Here is a 19,941-nt window from a genome sequence, read left to right on the forward strand (position 1 = left end):
TGAAATTTATTTAATCTTTCAAATTCTGCAAGCTGATTAGGTTCCACTGAACGAACAAAAGACAAGGCCTTACACGTAGGTCGAAGGGTTTTACTGTGAATATTGGGTTACCGATTGTGGCATAGCAGGGACAATGTGTCTATTTCGTTGTACCATAGCTGTATTTGGTGGCCAATGTTAGGCACAAACATCCATGTTCTTTGTCACTTCATGAGTTTTGAGATCATTGGGTAGACTGCAAAGAATTTTTGTCTTTCAATGAAAATCCATAAACTGATACTTTCTGCTTGTCTGCTTCGGTCGCATGTTTCCTTTGTAGTTGTCTTGAAACCAAAAATAGAACATTTCGGTACCATGATTGAAAACACCAGAGACCAACCAACTACATCAAGTGGTTTGACTTCCTATGACATAATAAATTTGATGTAAACTAGCATGGGACCACCACCACTCTTTCTCCCACCCCTACTTGTTTTTAATGAGACAGACTACATTGTGATATATGGATTGAATAACAATTAAGAATGTTTTAAAATTCGATTGAAATAGTGATAGATAAAAGAAACTAACAGGCAATGGAGAAGTAGTCAGTCAATACAGCGAATAAATGTGGAGGAAAGGCCAAGAATTACCTCACCCGAGAGGGCTAAGCTTCTTGCAAATTAACTAAGGCAGCAAAAAGACGAATGATGGGAAAATGCAAATAATGTCTGAAGGGTGAAACTTGACAACAAAAGAGATCACAGTCTAGTAAATTTATTGATGTGTGTTTGTAATCTGTTCACCGTTGACTCAGCCGAGGCTAGAGCATGAAATTACGTGTAAAAAGTAAAAATAATATGAAATAAACACAATTAATTAAGGATAATCCAGCACGAAGTAGAAATATATGTATAATATGTCACAGTAAATAATCCAAAGAGAATAAAGACACCGTTGCAGCCAAAATAACATTCAAGCTTTGCTCTCGAAAGAGTAAAATCGAAAGTGAATCGAGAATCGAACTCGGCCCACTCGAAATCAGCTGATTGTACCGAAAAAAACTGACTAAAAAATAGCCCTACCCATACACTTATAATGGCGACATACCGTTATCTTGCAATTCGGCTTTGACGTATCGCACAGCCTTGGATACCTGAAAATCATCTGTAACATCAATAGGTACTACTTTGAGTTTATCTGAAGATTCCTCAACAAGCCCCAAGGCTCCTTGTCGGTCAGGGGCTAGACATCCGGCAAAGACGTGGAATCCCCTGGCGTCAAGGAGGCGGGCTAACTCCTTGCCAAAGCCACTGTCACAACCTATTTGAAATAGAAAATCAAAAACCCGAATATTATCATGTTTGTAATGTTACAGTTCAATCGGTTGGGTTTTCCATGGTCAATACGCTATGGAAAAATCTCATTTATGATTCAAACTTTACTAGTTCCCTTCGATGACAATAATAATAATAATAATAATAATAATAATAATAATAATAATAATAATAATAATAATAATAATAATAATAATAATAATAATAATAATAATAAATAAAAAGTAATTTAATTAATATTTCAATCCTTCCATAATATGTTTTAAAGCAAAATGACTTGTAACTTTAAAAATCGCGGTTTCAACTGAATGCTGAATTTAGAGCAGCTAAATGCCATATTAAACGTTTTGTTCTTTAGCACCAAATAAAAACTTAAATAAACACCTCTTAGACCTGAGTATAGTACCTATGTCGATACGTAAACAATGTTGACGACTTACTCCATGAATAGTATAGAAAACGTGACCGGTTATTAAGTAATCAATACATTTACTTTCCGATGTAAATGGACATAAGAAAGCAGTCTTTTAGATCCATAAGGCCAATAAAGCTGGAGTTTATCCCGATTTCAATAGCATTAATTGGACAATAGAAATAGCCTGATTCCCTCGGATACGACCCTATACGATCCCAATGAATCAGTAACACACCACTTCCTCGAATGTCAACCTCTTGAAGACTTGAGGTGCACATCCATCGACACCCACAGCAGCATGTAAAATACACACGGATGTGGAACCATTTGTACTGCGCAGAGAATCAGCAGTGCTAGAAATGGTTGAAGGATAAAAACGAATTACCTTACCTTACCGATGTTCCATGTCGGACACGACGTTGGAGATCATGATTTGCCAGCTCTCTCTCTCTCTCTCTCATCTGCGAGTTTCGCACATTGATTTATGGGGCTTCCTACGTACGCTGCGACATTTCCAAGCCAGCTTGTCATTCTTCGTCCTCGACCACGCTTGCCTTCTATTTTTCCCTCTGCAATGGTCTTCTGTAGTGAGTTGTGCCTTCTGATGTGGCCGAAATATCGGGTTATCCTCTTTCTAATAGTTGAAATGATCGTTGTTGATGTTATTCCTAAAGTTTGGAGTACTTGATGATTTGTTTTCTTTTCCTTCCAGGATACCCTTGCAATTCTTCTATAGGTCCACATCTCAAATGCTCTGAGTTTCGTTTCTAGTGTCTTTGTCAGAGACCATGTTTCACATCCATAAAGTAATGTTGACCAAATGTAGCATTTTGCCAGACGTGTTTTTGTGGTAAGTGATAGGTCGTGGGATGTGATTAGGGAATGCATTTTTGAAAATTTACTCTTGGCCAATGCAATTCGTCTGATGATTTCTGCATCGCATTTTCTATCTTCTGTCAATAATGCTCCTAGATATTGGAATGACTCTACTTGCTCTATGATCTTTCCATCTATTTCAATTGATATTTTCCCATTGTTTTTTCTCTTGCTAAATAGCATTGTCTTTGTTTTTTTCACATTCATGAGCAGGTCAAACTTTTCACTTTCAGTTTTGACTATATCTACGATGGCTTGTAGATCGTGTTCAGTTACTGCTATAAGCACTGTATCATCAGCATAGCGGAGATTATTAATATTCACTCCCCCGACATTAAGACCAGGCAGGTGTTCCACGTTCCTGAATATTATGTCTGTGTATAGGTTGAAGAATGCTGGGGATAATACACATCCTTGACGTACTCCTCTTTGAATGGTTAGGGGCTCAGAAATATCGTTGTTGATTCTGATTTTTGTTACCTGTTGCCAGTACAGGTTTGATATTATAGCAATGTCGTTATCATCTATGTCGGTGGTTCTGAGACTTTCTATCAACTCCTTGTGTTTAACGGTGTCAAAGGCTTTTGAATAATCAATGAAGCAGGCATATATATCTTTTTGAGTATCTATATACTTTTCTATGAGCATTCGAAGATTGAAAATGCCCTCTCGAGTACCACTGTTTTTCCTAAATCCTGCCTGTTCTGGGCCGACATTTCTGTTGATCTTGTCAGATATTCTTCTGAGAATAATGATTAGAAGGAGCTTTAGGGTATGGCACATAATACTAATGGTTCGGTGATCTGAACACTCTGTGGCTTTTGATTTCTTCGGTAGTACTATAAAGACATATGTTTTCAAGTCTTCTGGGATGTACGCTGAGCTGTACATATCATTGCACAGGTCTGTGAGTTGTTCTTCACCAAAGTTTCCCAGTGCTTGTAGGGCTTCTGTTGAGATGTTGTCCACATCAATGGCTTTTCCTTTGCTCATTTGCTTCAAGGCCTCTTTAACTTCAGATTTGATGATTGCTGGCCCTTGAAAGAAGTCTGTGATTGGGTTGATGTAAATTTACTTTCCGATGTAAATGGACATAAGAAAGCAGTCTTTTAGATCCATAAGGCCAATAAAGCTGGAGTTTATCCCCATTTCAATAGCATTAATTGGACAATAGAAATAGCCTGATTCCCTCGGATACGACCCTATACGATCCCAATGAATCAGTAACACACCACTTCCTCGAATGTCAACCTCTTGAAGACTTGAGATGCACATCCATCGACACCCACAGCAGCATGTAAAATACACACGGATGTGGAACCATTTGTACTGCGCAGAGAATCAGCAGTGCTAGAAATGGTTGAAGGATAAAAACGAATAGATGAAAACAATCCAAACAGGATTCTGGCAGATAAATAGTAGTAGTAGTAATAGTGGTAGTAGTAGTAGTAGTAGTAGTAGTAGTAGTAGTAGTAGTAGTAGTAGTAGTAGTAGTAGTAGTAGTAGTAGTAGTAGTAGTAGTGGTAGTAGTAGTAGTAGTAGTAGTACTCGTAGTTGTAGTAGTAGCGTATGGCTAGGCTAAACCTCCAAATTCATTTCGTCAACCCAGCCCCAAGGCTTGTTTCATAGCCACCTTCAAGTTTAGTGACTGGACAGTGGAGGATAATGTGGTCGCTGGTCTCTGGAGCTGCCTGACATTTCCGGCAGGCATCACTGTTCCCAATTTTCCATCTGCACATATTTGGTGCAGGTCTGCCATGTCCTTTTAAGATGCGATTTGATGAAACCCAGTATTTCCTGGCGTTGTGGAATGCAGGCATTCTTTTAGTGAGATCTTTTATGATGTTTCCTCCTCTTGGTGTTTCCCTATTCCAGATTTATTCTCCCCAGTTCTCCTCCACTCAGAAGTCTGCCATTTTTGTTTGGTGGAAAGGTCTTCTTGATTTGGGTTTTGTTGTTGAAAGTGCTCCCGTTATGATTATTTTTATAGGAGTGTTATCTGTGCCTCCATCAATTCTTGCATGCATCCATTGATTAACGTCTTGTCGTCTAAGACTTGGTGGTGAGTTGGAGTTGACTTGATACATCCTGTTATTATTCTCATTGATTCTCTTAATCGGATGTCAATGCAGTTTACATGTGGACTCAGTCACGTTACTGTAGAACGAGTTTAAGTCTCAACGGGATATTAGCTTTAGGCGACCATGAATTGTTATTTTTCAAACCTGTTGCTATTCTATCTTGTGATGACAAAGCCTCTCAGTCGTCATATGAATACTACTCATCATGGTTATATACACCCATGGCAGGCCGAAAAACATCACTTGCTATTCTTCACACAATGCAGGGTTGATTGTGTGAAATACGTTCGGGGACGGAGAATAGCAAGGTATAGTGCAGGCTACTGTACTGTATAAGTCCGTAAACGGGTGACCAAAACCATAAAATCATACTACAGAGAAGGCAAATCTGTTACTATATGTCCCAATAAATTATAACACAGAGAAGGCCGAAACTGTGTCATACAGGCCGGTTCAGAATAAACCAAATATAACACAGAAGACCAAACACTGTGTTATAAAATATCAAAAGCTGGCCGGTCGGTGACGAATTAAAAGGCGACATATGTCGTAATATCACATCTCAATAAAAGAGTGTAATAGTAAAAAGATGCCCGTTAACAATTGAGTTGGTCAAGTCTCTATCCAGATCCAAAAGGATAGGGCTAAGTCTTGTACGTAAAACAAATTTGAGAAGCACAGTTGTTCTCAATATTTGTTTGGTCGTGATCGTGAAGTAGTGTCCATGCTACACGTCTTCACAAAAAATCAGAACGATGTTTCAAGAATGCAGAGGAACAAACCCGAGACGACAACAAGACAAGATTTGTTTGTGTGTATTGTATTGTCTTTATATGTTACTGAATAGGTACGTTTTGGTTGTCAAACCTTTCATTTTAATTTTGACATTTTCTATATCTTTTAAAATAAAGCTATAAGTTAACTTAATCAGCAGACTTGTTTAATAATTTAAAGCTATACTTTTGTGGGGACCTTTTGTAAAATCAATAGTCCGATTGTAGTTGAAAATATCTTTATATTTTAATGTCATAAAATCAGTGACAGGCTCCTAATCCAAACAGGGGCACAGTATTTCCTACACTGCAGCACAGTGCCAAAGCATACGTTCTCAGTACCTGTGGTGAGGCTCCCCAGGTGGTTCTTGCGAGTTTTGCTGTTTCTTTTTGCGATTTTATTTGCAGTTCCCTCAATGTGTTTCCAATAATTTAGTTGTCTGTCCAATGTAATGTCAAGGTATTTAGGATTCGGGTCTGGAGGTAGTATTGAGTTTCCGCTGTGATCTTCAATTCTTTTGTTGCCTCTGGATTATTGAAGTGGACGTTTGCGGATACTGATTTGATGGTATTCATTTTTAGGTTGCACATATCAAAGTATTGTTTCAGGAGGGTGGTGTCTTTGCTTAGAACCTCTTCAATCTCTTTCCAGTTTTTCGACTGATAGGCAGATAAATGTAGACGAAGAACAAGATTAAAACAAATATCTCTGTTGCATATTGCTAACAACTTGAACGAAAGACACAGACTCCCAGAAACAGAGAAATATCATTTTTATCTTTCAAAAACCTTCAAAAATCGAACTAAAACTTCTAAAAATAAATGAAGAAACAACAGGAAGAAATAAAAACAAATCAGAAATACAAACATTTCCAATGAAGACAATATAAGAATACCCAGACTATATATGTTTACACAGCTGGATCTGCCCACAAGGGAACTGAAAATGCTGGGTTTGGGTTCGTAGTAGAATACCCAGATAAAATCTGTGAAACGATCCTCAATTCCTGCGGAAGCTCCTGCTCAAACGACGAGGCAGAGCCAGTTGCAACAGAAGCCTCACTGCGACTCCTCTCCTGTGTTTTTCAGCTAAATCCTTCAAGAGAGCCACATTATCACTTTCACAGACTCCAAATCAGTTCTCTAAGCTCTGGATTTAAATAAACTCTCATCAACCTCCATTAGCTTAAGATCTCAACTAGATGAATTCCTTACAACACACAGAATTGACTTATATCTCCAATGGATACAGCGACATTAGAATATAACAGGAAATGATAATGCAGACAGATTAGCCAAACTCGGATCAACACTTTTGCAACCATCAATTCCAGTATTCTTAGACACAACGAAACAAAGAATCAAAACAAATAAGAGAGAAAGATGTATGAACAGTTGGGCAATGAGCACCATGGGTAAATTCATGTCTACGCATATGACCACCCCCATAAAGACTGATAGATCAGAAGACACCAGCAACATATCATCTTTCAACTAAGCAAAAACAACATTTACCGCTCACTAGCCATTTATTTAAGCAAAATTACAAAAGACACATCCCTTTATGAATTATAGTCAGATTTTTAATAAATGTCGCGTGTTTTTCTTCTTTTTCTCAGCTGCCCCCCGATGCATAGCTGCAAAAATTTGTATGAACCTCTGAATCAAATTGTCTTAATAAAAAATATTTTTTTATGAATTTTAAAACAATAGGAAAGGATTTCGTTTATTACAGCTATATTAAAATCGATAACAGGTAAGGATCGGAACTCAGGGATTTACATTATCAAAATTATGAATTTTCCGCATATCCATTTTAAAGGAATTCGTTAAACTGGAGTGTTCGGTTAATTGAAGCGTAAACGATATACGTGCAGTATTTGAATATGAAGCAACGAATGGCAATTATTAACTATCAGACATCTACATTTTATAACTATCAATATACATTACTGGTGAAAACAAAGGAAAACATAACGCGCTTCCAATATAATTTTGATTGCAAAAGTTTGAGAAAGAGCTTGTGTTTATGCCAAAGAGGATTACATAAATTAATGTAGACTGGTCAAAAGTAAAAATTCATCAATTATGAGACAGTGTCTCCACAAATATTTCTTCAAGAATAACAACAACCAACAACAACTACAACAATAACAATAGCAACAACAACAACCAAGAAATTTTGGACACATCAATCAGCAGTCTGATGACGAGGATGATGAAAAGGAGAAATGAAACGACTCCAGAAAGATTCCGAGCATCACTCTATCCTATGTAATGTAATTTTTCTCTAGTTTGTGAAGGTTGAGGCATGCCTTTCCTCAGTCTACTCTTTATCATTTATTGCCTCGTCGGTAAGAGTAAATTTGGTGTTCCTTCTCTCAATCTTTCCCTCTACTTAAGCCCAATGACCTCGATTGGATTGCGCTCACAGTGATATGGGGGAAGTCGCGCAACCTCGTGTCAGAACTCCATGATTAGACAGTCTGCTTTGAAAGCTGTTTTTGGTTCATTTCTTTTTTTACTCTGGAGTATAGAATATGTCTGATTGAAACAATGAAATCATGTCAGTTTTTATATTTGCCAAAGTTGTAGCCTTAAAGTGACATGGGCCAACGAATGGTAGCGTAGCAATACAATACGGCTGGGTGATTCAATGGAGGGCAGCAAACGATATTTAGTCAGTCTTCAAACGCCTTTACATTGACCCCTTGATTCCAGAACCCATGGTCCTTTTTCTGCTTGAATAATCAGAGGTCCAATATTTTTTTTTCGGATGTATATTTACGCTCACTCATACATCTTTGGATGATATCCATATCAAAGTTATCAATGATCCTTTTCCTGCCACGTCATTCTACACTGGTGATCTCTCTGTCGTATTTCGATAACGATTTTCTCATGGTTGATTGTGTTGTGAAATTCCAAAAATATTTCCGACTTCTTTAATGACTTATCGATAGATACAAGAAGATTTCTTTTCGCAGCTTTACGAGAGTAAAACGGATAGAGATTCCGTACCGCATCGTGTTGTTTAAGAGCCTAATATGTTTTTAAAACCTTTAAAGGCCCAGTGAAACGTTCATGCATAGACAAAAATTTGTCAAAGTTATATTAACAGTGTTTGCTAATTTGACAATATTGAGTATACAATCACTATTTCAAATGATTTAGAGCAAGAGATTTCATATCAGTCTTTGGTATTGCGACATGATGTAGATAATACGCCATAAATAATAAATTCAAAATTTAATACAAAAACATAAGTTGTATGTTTATAACACTTAAAGCGAATTGTTATTATTTGGAAAGAAGTAGGACGTGAACTCATAATCACTACGTCAGCACAAGATCTTTTGGAAATTCGATGAATTCATTCATACTTTGTGGTGCGTAACTTGTTTTCATTTTTTACAATGTAAAATCTCGAATTTTATGTCAGCTGTTTTAAAGTAGTTTTTTTATAGGTCTTAAAGAAGAAAACTTTTTAAAAATTGCATCAAAATGGTCCAAAATCTAGATTCAGTAAAGACAAATTGCGTCAGAGGTTGACACAATTTTTTACAACTTTTGATAGAGGGACGGCTGAGAAAAACCAGAAAAAGACGCGCCATTAATAAAAAATCTGACTATTGTAACACCCCACTTCCTTGAATGTCAACATCTTGAAGACTTGAGATGCACCCCCCCCCTCACACACACACACACACACACACACACACACACACACAAAATCCAAGCATCAGTAACACACTGTAAAAAACATCTAACTTCTACGTCATGGCACAATACCGAAGGACTGGAGCTCAGTTAGTCTCTGATTTGGATAAGTAAGTCCTTGGAAAAGGCTCTTCACTCAAATTCTCTCAACCTACTCAGATTAAAATGAGCCCATAGCCGTTGACAGCCGTTGTCTCTGTGCAAAATCTGTTATATCGCCTAATAGGCTTCACGTCTCGTCCTGTACGTTAGGTGATGCTGATGAAGCTTACATTCAATTTCACATTATTATCTATTTCTTCGAGCTTCGAGCAGCATCATTTACATATTCATTACAGAGTGATGGTTGAATATAAACAATTCACTCGTTGTGCTAAATGAACTTATCCCAACCGGGTGTCCATACCTTAGATGATAAACAAGTATGTGAAATTGAATGTAACCTTCAATTTAATTAATATACGAAAACAGATAGAATGGACGTTTTGGGTTTTCCCTTTATCAACAAAACATGATGAATGAAACACTACAGACGAATCATGAGTCGTCTGTAGAGTTTCATTCACCCTGTTTTGTTGATAAAGGGGACACCCGAAACGTCCATTCTATCTGTTTTCGTATATTAAATTGAACCTTACATTCAATTTCACATTGTTGATTATTTCTTCGAGCTTCGAGCAGCAACATTTACGTTATCTTAAGTGTGACAGAGAAAAACAGCGGGGCGGTGGCATTTTAGTTAGTCATAAGACCATTTTGAATTTTATTCACGTGGAAAATTCATCTTTTAACTCTTCTGAGTCTCTTCATATTAAATTACTTTATGAAAACAACCTTTCAATATAAAAGCGGTGTGCAAACCATCATTATCCATAAAGAAGGAATATCTAACTGCCTACAGTAAGTAGTATCTCTTGTTATGAGAGTTGTTGGTATTGAGGTATTAAAATATTTAAAAATTTGTGTGACTTAAAAAAAAAAAAAGAAAAAAAAAAAAAAAGAGAGAGAGAGAGAGAGAGAGAGAGAGAGAGAGAGAGAGAGAGAGAGAGAGAGAGAGAGAGAGAGAGAAAAGATGCAGTATTTTCATTTCACCATGAAAAATGACGATTTATATTAGAGAAGCCCATACCGTTTCCTATTTTATAGAAGACAGCAGTTACAGCCTTTGTCACACCATGGAAATGATAAATAATCGTCATTACTAACCAGTGATAAAGATAGCTTTTCCAGCGGGGTCGATGAATCTTTGTGGCAGTGTGGTCCACAAAAGAGCTGTTGCTCCCCAAAAAAGAGAAATGTAGAAGAGAGTTGCTGACAGTGTTGATGAAGTCAAAATGGTAAAAGGCCAGGGCTGGAACCAATAAACGCAGATCGCTTTTAATACCAGGAAAATAGCAACGCTTGTTCGGAATTTCATCGTCAATCACTCTGTAAAGAATAACAAAATAATGATAATATAATAATAATAAAATAATAATAATAATAATAATAATAATAATAATAATAATAATAATATAATAATAATAATAATATTAATAATAATAATATTAATAATAATAATAATAATAATAATAATAATAATAATAATAATAATAATAATAATAATAATAATAATAATAATAATAATAATAATAATAATAATAATGTGGTGTACACTGTTGCACTCTCCAACCCAAATTCTTGTATCTTATCTGTTTCCTACATATTGTTTACGTCACGTCAGCTCTTCCTGTACGTTCTCCTCTAGAAGATTAAAGGTGTTGACTTCTAACACAAAAACCTTCTTTAGTATTATTTATTCGTGTGACCACGACGTGATCTATTCATTCTTAATCCAACTGTGACGACATCATGTTTATAGAAGCAGTAGCACTTGAACTCCCAGCGTTTTGACCACTTGCCCCTCTGCTTGGTTCACGCAAACTGAGGCACAGTTTGCACTGAGTGGGATCACAACAGACGGAACAAAATACTACCACGTAGTGGCAGCGCTTGATACGGCTACAGCATATAGATCATTAGCCGTCATATCTTCGCCACCTCTGAACAGTAAGTATGACACCCGTACGGATCAGAAGCGGTGAAAGCAGCCATTCTACTGGATATTGAAGAGCTAGGTGATAGCAAACCTTCCGAACTAATGGACAAAATGCTGGCTCCTTTAGCGGAACATAGACCGTGCTTCCTTTTCCGTCACATATTTTTACGGCTGTTACCAGAATCGAGTCGAGGCACCCTGGCTAATTCCCTAATAAAACGGACTACCGAGCACTGCGAAAGAGGCCGATAATCTCTATATATCTCTCTGACACCAAGTATGAGAGTGTGTTCTTCAGTTAAAACGCTGAACCCGATACCACCGGTATCGACACCTACCGATTTGCCTGTAATCGATGCCATATGCTGCTTTCATCGTAACTTTGGATCAAATGCCCGACGCTGCACTAATCCATGTAAGCACTTCAACAGCTTCAAAAATAAGAAATATCAGGGAAACCGAAGCGCGGGCGAGCAGTAGAAAACCCATCTGTTGGTCCGTGATGTTATTCTACTACATTCCACCCAACAACAATATCAGAATCGAAAGTGACACAACTGTTTGTCACGGACGATATTTCCAAAAGACGATTCTTAATGGACACGGGTGCGAAAGTTTCTGTGACACCAGCGTCATCAGCCGAAAGAGTGTCAGGACCTTCCTTACTGGCAGCCAATGGATCTTCCATAGCGACCTATGGTTCCCGATTCGTAACCCTTCGTTTTGGCAAACGTGTTTTCAAAGCACGCTTGACATCGGCTAATGTCAAGCGTCCCCTATTAGGGGCAGATTTTCTACGTCAACACAACCTGCTGGTTGATATTCGAGGGCGCCGATTGATTGAGGCTGACAGCAATAAGTTCCGTAAAATCCTCAACGACTACCATGAGCTCTTACTGCCTACTTTTAGCACCGCCGAGGCCAAGCAAGGTGTTAGACATTTCATACCGACCAGAGGCTGTCCTGTCTTTGCCCGAGCACGACAATTCATTCTTCAAATGGAAAAGATGGGTATCGTCCAGAAGTCAAACAGTCCCTGGGCATCCCCATTTCACATCGTTCAAAAAGCCAACGGAGGCTCACGACCATGTAGCGATTATCGAAGGCTAAGTGCCGGGCCGATGCCCTATTCCCCACATTCAGGATTTTTCGGCCCGTCTGGTCGGTAAGACTATATTCTCAAAAATTGACCTCGTTTGAGGATATCATCAGATCCCAGTGGCTCCGGAAGATTTACCGAAAACGGCAGTGACAACGCCCTTTGTTTGTGGGAATTTTTGGGCATGCCGTTTGGCTTGGGTTAAAAAACGCAGCACAAACGTTTCAACGCCTTATGGACACGGTGCTACAGGAAGTAGATTGTGAGTTCGTTTATCTAGACGATATTCTTGTTGCCAGTTCCTCCGCCCAATCTCATTTCAAAGACCTTCGTGCGGTTTTCCAGAGGCTAAACCATCCCGGGCTGGTGATCAAACTCGAGGTCTGTTCTTTCAGAGTTACATTACTTGATCTTTTGGGCCATCAAGTTTCCGCGTCAGGTTTAGCGCCAATGCCTTCTAGGATTCAGGCGATAAAGAAGTTTCTCCAGCCAAAAAATGTTAAAGCACTTTAAGATAAACTTTTACCACCGTTTTATCCCAAACATCGCTTCAACCCTGCGCTCTTTTTATCATACTCTGAAAACATCCAAACCACGCCAAACTCTCAATTGGTCTGACGAAATGAACCAATCCTTCCTTGCTGGTGAACAAGCCTAACCAAATCTACACAGACCACAAACCTTTGGTCTATGTGATGTCAAAGGCCACAGAGCTATGGTCAGCAGGTCAGAAAGGCAACGTTCTGTTATTTCGGAGTTCAGCACTGACATTCGACACATCTCTGGAAAGAAGAATGTTGTTGCTGATTGCGTCTCTCGCGCGGTCACTGCCACTAATGGGTATCGACTATACAGCTATGGCTGCAGCAAAAGTTCAATTGCGGACATACAAGCCTACAAAACAGCGCTCACAAACCTGCAAATATCCAAGACCAAATTGAGGGACCAAGGACCCGAACTGCTTTGCTATATTTCAACTGGCCGAGTTCTCCCGATCGTTCCTCCGGATTTCAGACGCCCATTGTTCGAGGCTATTCACACCCTTTCGCATCCAGGGGTTAAGGCCACTGTCAAACTCATCGCATACAAATTCATGTGGCATGGCCTACGACGTCAAATTAGCAATTGGGTAAAGGAGTGTCATGAGTGTCAATCATCAAAAATTCAGAAACATACTCGAGCGCCCCTTGAAACATTTACCGTACCCGACAACAGGTTTTCACATATCAACATCGATATTGTCGGTCCGCTTCCTCCGTCCTGCAATCACAGATACCTTCTAACCATCATTGATCGCAATACACTGTGGCCGGAGACAATTCCTATAGAAATTATTACAACAGCCGAATGCGTTCGGGATCTCGTTAGAAGTTGGATCTCTCGTTTTGGCGTCCCTGGAGATATATCATCGGACCGCGGATCACATCTCACGTCAGCTTTGTGGACTGAAATGAATAAACGCCTTGGAGTCTGACTCCACTGGACAACGTCATTTCATCCCCAGCCCACGGGATGATTGTACGATTCCATCGCACGCTCAAAGCAGCTATGAAGGCACAACTCACAGGTCCCAACTGGAACTACCTTGGGTACTCCTAGATACTTGGCATCAGAACTACTCCCAATGACGACCTGGGCTATTCGTCGGCAGAGCTAGTCTATGGCGGACCACTGACCGTTCCCGGCGAGTTAATTCCTACCAACTCTTCACCTTGGTTGGCGACTGAATTCTTGACGACATTCCCAGCCAAGGCACAGTTACATACTCCTAGACCAGCCGCTCATCACAGAAGCACCTCAGGCCCACATTTACCCCCATCCCTGTTGGCAGCTAAGTACGTGTACATACGCACATATACCGTGAGGAGTCCGCTACAAAGGCCTTTCATCGGCCCTTACACAGTACTAGCACAGGGAGCCAGAACATTCCTCGTGGACATAGGCGGTCGCACAGAACGCATCTCGGTTGACCGTCTCAAGCCGTCACAGTTAGATCGGTCCAATTACAACAACCACCACGACGAGGACGCCCTCCGTTGTCGCAAAGACCAGCCCCTGCTGTTGACAGCGACCCTAATCTAGGACACTGTACGCCTTCAACTACAACGCAACACAGACAGCTCACGTCACGTACCGGACGACAAATACGACCGCCTGACCGTTACCACTGAGCTCCGTGCTGGAGGGAGGTGTTGTATGCTCTATTGCACTCTCCAACCCAAATTCTTGTGTCTTATCTGTTTCCTACATTTTGTGTGGGTCACGTCAGCTCTTCCTGTTTACGTTTTCCTCAAGATGATTAAAAGTATTGGCTTCTTACCTGGCCCTGCGGAAAGTTGCCATTTAAAACCCCAAAAGTTGCAAAAAGTTGCCATAAAAAAGGGCAAAAGTTGCCATAAAAATTGCCAAAAGTTGCCAAATTTTGCGGAACATCATCTGACAAGGGGGGGGGGGGAGAAAAAATTGCGATTCGCAAACGCACAAAGGCCAAAGTTTCAATTTAAACTACATCTGTTTATTACCTCAGCAGTAATAATAATAATGATAATGATAATAATACAGTACTCGTGTTATACCGGCACGGTCAGTCATCACCAAAAAGTGTGCTAGTGCATAAAAGTAGAAAAATAAAATTATAAAAAGAATATCTACATGTTATAAAACAAAAGTGTGACCAAACCTAATCAAAAAGCTAACAAATGTAAAAGAACAAAGCCTGAAATTAAAAAGAATACATTTATAATAGTTTCTTTTGTTAGTTTTAGATCCATATCCAGATGATATACCAGATCGCTGAAACAAAAAGCACAAATCAAACCACAAAACATCAAATGATTTACAGAAAGAAAAAATATTATCCATCAAAAAACTTAAACTAAATACATACATAATTATAATATCATAACAAAATAAAAACATAAACATAAAATAAAAGGACACTGTACTAATTGAAACTCATGAACATCACTACGAGGAGTGAAGTCCAGCCAAGATCAATAAAATCAGTTTGGGCCAACCGTGTGGTGCAGCCTAGCTACATGTAAGCAAGGAGTATGCCACTTATAATAGAGTGCCATATGCAATGAAGTTGTTATAGTATAAAAATACTAATGCCTTCGAGTTTTCTTCATTGAGGCTTCTTCTCTTCTCAGAAAAAAAACAAGATTATAAATAGAAAAACTCCTCTCTGCGTCTGCGGAGTTCAGGCAGGCAGAGATGTACTTTCTAGCACATCTTGCCAGCTCTGGAACGTCCGAACTGACGCTGTTCCAAAAGACCCTGAGGTCGACTGGAATAACTCCAGACACCTTTAAGGCCCTTGGACCAAGAGATTCTTTGTATCTCCTGATTTCTATAGCAGGCACCTCTTTCATTCCAGGCAGAGATATAAAAAAAGCTCAGTATCCAGTTAGTTAAGGGAAAAGTCCACCAAAAAATATATATATATATTCAGGAAAATCGCAAAAATCGCGGAAAGTTGCGGGAACAGTTAAAATCTCGGCCGCGAAAAATGACGGGGACAGCCTTACAAACAACTTTCTTGAGTATCATTTATTCGTTTGTCCCGTGCAACACCAACAACACCAGCAACAACAACAATAATAATAATAATAATAATAATAATAATAATAATAATAATAATAATAATAATAATAATAATAATAATAATAATAATAATAATAATAATAGTCCCAAGAGGCATTTAGGTTACATATCTTTTTTTTTTTAAAGAAGAAAAAAAAGGAGCACGTACACAGCAAACAGCATAAATCTCTCTCTCTCTCTCTCTCTCTCTCTCTCTCTCCCTCTCTCTCTCTCTCTCTCTCTCTCTCTCTCCCCCCCCTCTCTCTCTCTCTCTCTCGTTCTTCTGAAGGATCAACTTATTTTTCAGTAAATTGTTTCATCTCTGCTAGCCTTTTTATTGAAAAGTGTTCTTATGCCTGATGGTACGATGTTTCACTCCCTCGCGCAACCGATCACAGTAGTTCAAATATTGGATGGGGAGGGTGATGTAGTTGCTGCAAAATGCATTGTTTGTCACAACATTGTTGTAAATGGAGTTTAAAATGTCAAGATTGGCATTGGATTTTTTTTAATGCCTCCTTGGTGTTTGCACATTTGTTAAGTGTTCTCCATACCATAGTATAATCCTGTATTTGAGGGCACATGAGAGAAGGGAGGCAAACACTTGTTTGAGATTTTCCTGCTGACATCAAACGATTATAGTTTCCTTAAAATGTAAAACTAGAGCTTTTACATAAGACGTAAGAAAAATTCAGTAATTTTTTTTTACTTTAAAAATAATTACAAAATTTGTTGTGAAGCGGAGGTCTTTGTCTATTGTGATTCCGATAGATTTTAAATTGTCAACAGTTTCCACAGCAATGTCTTAAATTTTTGTTGGTGTCTGTCAAAAGTCGAAAATTTGTTCTTTGGGCTTTAGTAAATATAATTCCAAGTGGTTATTGATATATAACAAAGTTTGTTGATTAGCTAGAGGTATAGATGTTCTGACCGGCTGTCATTCAGGAGACCTAGAACTGCCGTGCCGTCTGCGTTTTTAAATGATCTCGCAATATAGTGTCTCTGATACGCAGTCATTTGGATAGATATAGCAGTAGAGAACTTACGCAACCTTGAGGGCATCCAGTTGGACGGAATTTTTGAGCTGATAAGTTGGAAGCAAGTTCGACAGTTTGGGGTCTCTTCACCAAAAAGGTATGGTACCAGTCAATCATGTACAGTGGATAATCAGTGGATAATTTAGGGCATGAAGTTTTTGGATCCGTTTTCTGTATTTATGACGTTGAATAAGGACAAGAAATCTGCATAATATTATAGTACACGACAGCAGTTTGAGGGTAAGCTGTCAAGATGAGCGGATATGAAGTCCGGTGATGTAATAAGTGCATCTTCAGTGGTGTGTTCGCGTTGGTAGCCAAATAGTTGTGAGTCGATTATTCGTTTTGTTATGCTATATTGACTAACTCACACTTCATTATCATTTTACATTTGCGCAATTTTTTTCGGGTTTATAAAATGTCATTCTCTAGTTTATCCACGGTTTGTTATTTCCAAATATCACAACTTGTTTTATTTCTAGACACAAATCAAAACAAAAGTGAATGTAAGTGAATATCCATTGTTCCATTGCCACTCATTAATTCGCTCCTCACGGTGCAGTTAAATCAGCCCTGCAACCTTTTCGCAGTTTCCGTCGTCCAGCCTTGATTCTCAATCTACTAAAGAATATTTTTTTAAACGTTGTTGATAGTAGCTTTTGCCAAGAAAACGGCACGTGGTGCGTTTATCTTTATGTTGCCTCAGTCTGGTTACGTAGATAGGCATAAGGAATACGTTCTTGTGGTCTGATTGGTCTATCTTTGCCTTTTGTACTGATCTGTAAGGCTTGCACGATGTTACTAAAACCAACGAGTATATATTACATTTTGGTTAGCATTTCACATTTGGAAAATGTAAACAAAATTGATTAATTTATATCATTTATATAATGTAGATAGTCATCTTTTAGTGGAAATTCCGGCAAATTTTCATTCATGTTCACAATCTTGAGCACAATAAACGAAAATGCGACGTCATATCCCATTAATTGTGTCAACAACACAATGGAGCTCAATAGGCGTGGTTTTGGACCCATGATTTATTACGACCTTTTGAAAGGACAAATGTATCAGTTTGTCATGAAAATTTTCATTATTTTTGGGGGGAATCTGTTCCATCAAAATCTCAAATTTATTTCTGATTTGTTGAATTTAAAAGATGATGAATCTGAAGGTCGACCTTCACGCACGGTAACAGAAGAGTTTTTGGTGAAGGCTGGAGGGATTATTGGACAAGTACCATGCCCGAAGGAGGTGGGGTAATCAAATATCCAACGGAATTTAAGCCAGGCTTCAGGAATGGCAATCGAAAACAGTTGGCTACCTCAAACTGACGACTGACAGGCCATGGAAGGACTGCTGCAAATATGCATCGATGGGGTCTGAGAGAGTCAGCCAGAGACAGCATACCACTTACACTGCCCTGTGATGAGATTGTAGGGAGGTTTCGGGGCTGTCCTCAACTGCGGTCATGATTTTAAAGACTGGCTGGAGCCTTCCAGTGTGGAGATATAGCCATACGTTACTACTGCGGAATAGTAAGTGTCTGCCACAAAGGTTATAATTAAAAATGATGCACGTGTTACATATAATCAGAGCAATCTTTGGGGATTTCATAACCTAGTGTCTGGACGATACTGCACGAATGCCTTAATGTCCACAAGGTGTTCGCTCGATGGATGCCTCACCAACTCACTGGTGAACAAAACAACAGCCAGTTCCATTTTACAGTACGCTTCACGGTTCGATAAAGATCGATCTAGAAATGTAGAAAACATAGTGGAAACACAGCGTTGGAAAGCAAATGGGGTGGCTAGCTTTTTCACTTTAAAAGCCCCACAGTCGCCTCAGATTGGTATGTTTACCATTGCATACCGTGAGTTTTAGAGAAGTAGATAAAACGCGTTCAAAGACAGGCACAGGGGGATTGCTATGGACCATGGCAATAATAGTACTCACACACACTGCTTCAACAAATAATACTACATACTGCTTCAACTATTAATACTACATACTGCTTCAACTAATACTTGTATCACTGCTACAATTACTATTACTGCTGTTACTACTACTATACAACTATTAATATATAATCTGTGTTGATTAGAAAGTGACAGTAAACAAAGTCATCTATTTCAAATTCCTGCTAACTTTCTCAGGATTTTAAATAATTCACAACATATTTGCTCTCAGTGTCGCTCCATACTGTTATGGTTTTATTATCCCAGCATAATTAATGTTACCGTCTGCTGCATTTACGAAAACTGAATGACACTGAATAAATTAACGGCCAGAGACGAAAGATGCCATATGGCTGCATAATTAATCGACCGGTCCGGCTTAACAAAGCCGGCAGTAAAATTATCCTAAGATCCTACCACGCGTTAATTTACTACATGACAGGCCAGCAGGAACAGCATACGCGGAATATGATTGGATTCAACCAAATGACCAGGGAAATTCTGGCTCTAAAGAATCCAGGAACACCATTGGTTTCTGGGATTGACTAAACTCCGGCCATATTTCTATATAAGCAAAGACTCAGCTAATTCGCTCTCTCTCTCTCTCTCTCTCTCTCTCTCTCTCTCTCTCTCTCTCTCTCTCTCTCTCTCTCTCTCATTCCATCAACTCTATCACCGACATGCTATTATAGCGGTCAACTGGAAATTAGATTTAGCGGAAAATATTGTGAGGACAAGGATCTGGTTACCAATTAATCGACCATTTGGTTACACGTTGATCCATAGCTGAAGCTATCCACAGGGACAATCAGAGAATGACTAAGAGACTCCGGCTGAAGCAACCCTAGCACCGCCACCAGTCATAGGAAGGTCACCACCAGTCACATCCAACCTCTACCAAGATAAGGAACCAGTTATTTGAGAAACGGACCATGAAGAGATGAAAATTAACAACCGATTGCTTAACTTTTTTCTTGTTCTTCAAGTACCAAGTCCGTGTCAGACATCGGTGATCATGGTACGCCATTCATCTCTCTGAT

At 38.9% G+C, this 19,941-nt stretch overlaps 2 protein-coding genes across 4 annotated transcripts in view; one reads left to right on the forward strand and one right to left on the reverse strand.

Moving 5' to 3' along the window:
* The window catches only part of LOC144972617 (17-beta-hydroxysteroid dehydrogenase type 6-like), a 99,370-nt gene that overhangs the window by 28,200 nt on the left and 51,229 nt on the right, over positions 1 to 19,941 (reverse strand). For all 3 annotated transcript variants that reach the window (XM_078914056.1, XM_078914054.1, XM_078914055.1), the window contains exons 2-3: positions 10,388 to 10,609; positions 1,090 to 1,302 (exon numbers count right to left, since the gene is read on the reverse strand). In XM_078914056.1, the coding sequence (XP_078770182.1) occupies positions 1,090 to 1,302; positions 10,388 to 10,598 (424 nt within the window). In that variant the 5' untranslated portion in view covers positions 10,599 to 10,609. The remainder of the gene's footprint in view (positions 1 to 1,089; positions 1,303 to 10,387; positions 10,610 to 19,941) is intronic.
* LOC144973893 (uncharacterized) lies at positions 11,816 to 12,388 on the forward strand. Its single transcript, XM_078916779.1, has one exon. The coding sequence runs from the start codon at positions 11,816 to 11,818 to the stop codon at positions 12,386 to 12,388; it is 573 nt and encodes a 190-aa protein (XP_078772905.1).

The sequence above is a fragment of the Berghia stephanieae genome, chromosome 5, assembly GCF_034508935.2.
Source record: "Berghia stephanieae isolate SIO BIC M18660-M18661 chromosome 5, UCSD_Bste_1.3, whole genome shotgun sequence".
In the NCBI taxonomy this organism is placed as follows: Eukaryota; Metazoa; Mollusca; class Gastropoda; order Nudibranchia; family Aeolidiidae; genus Berghia; species Berghia stephanieae.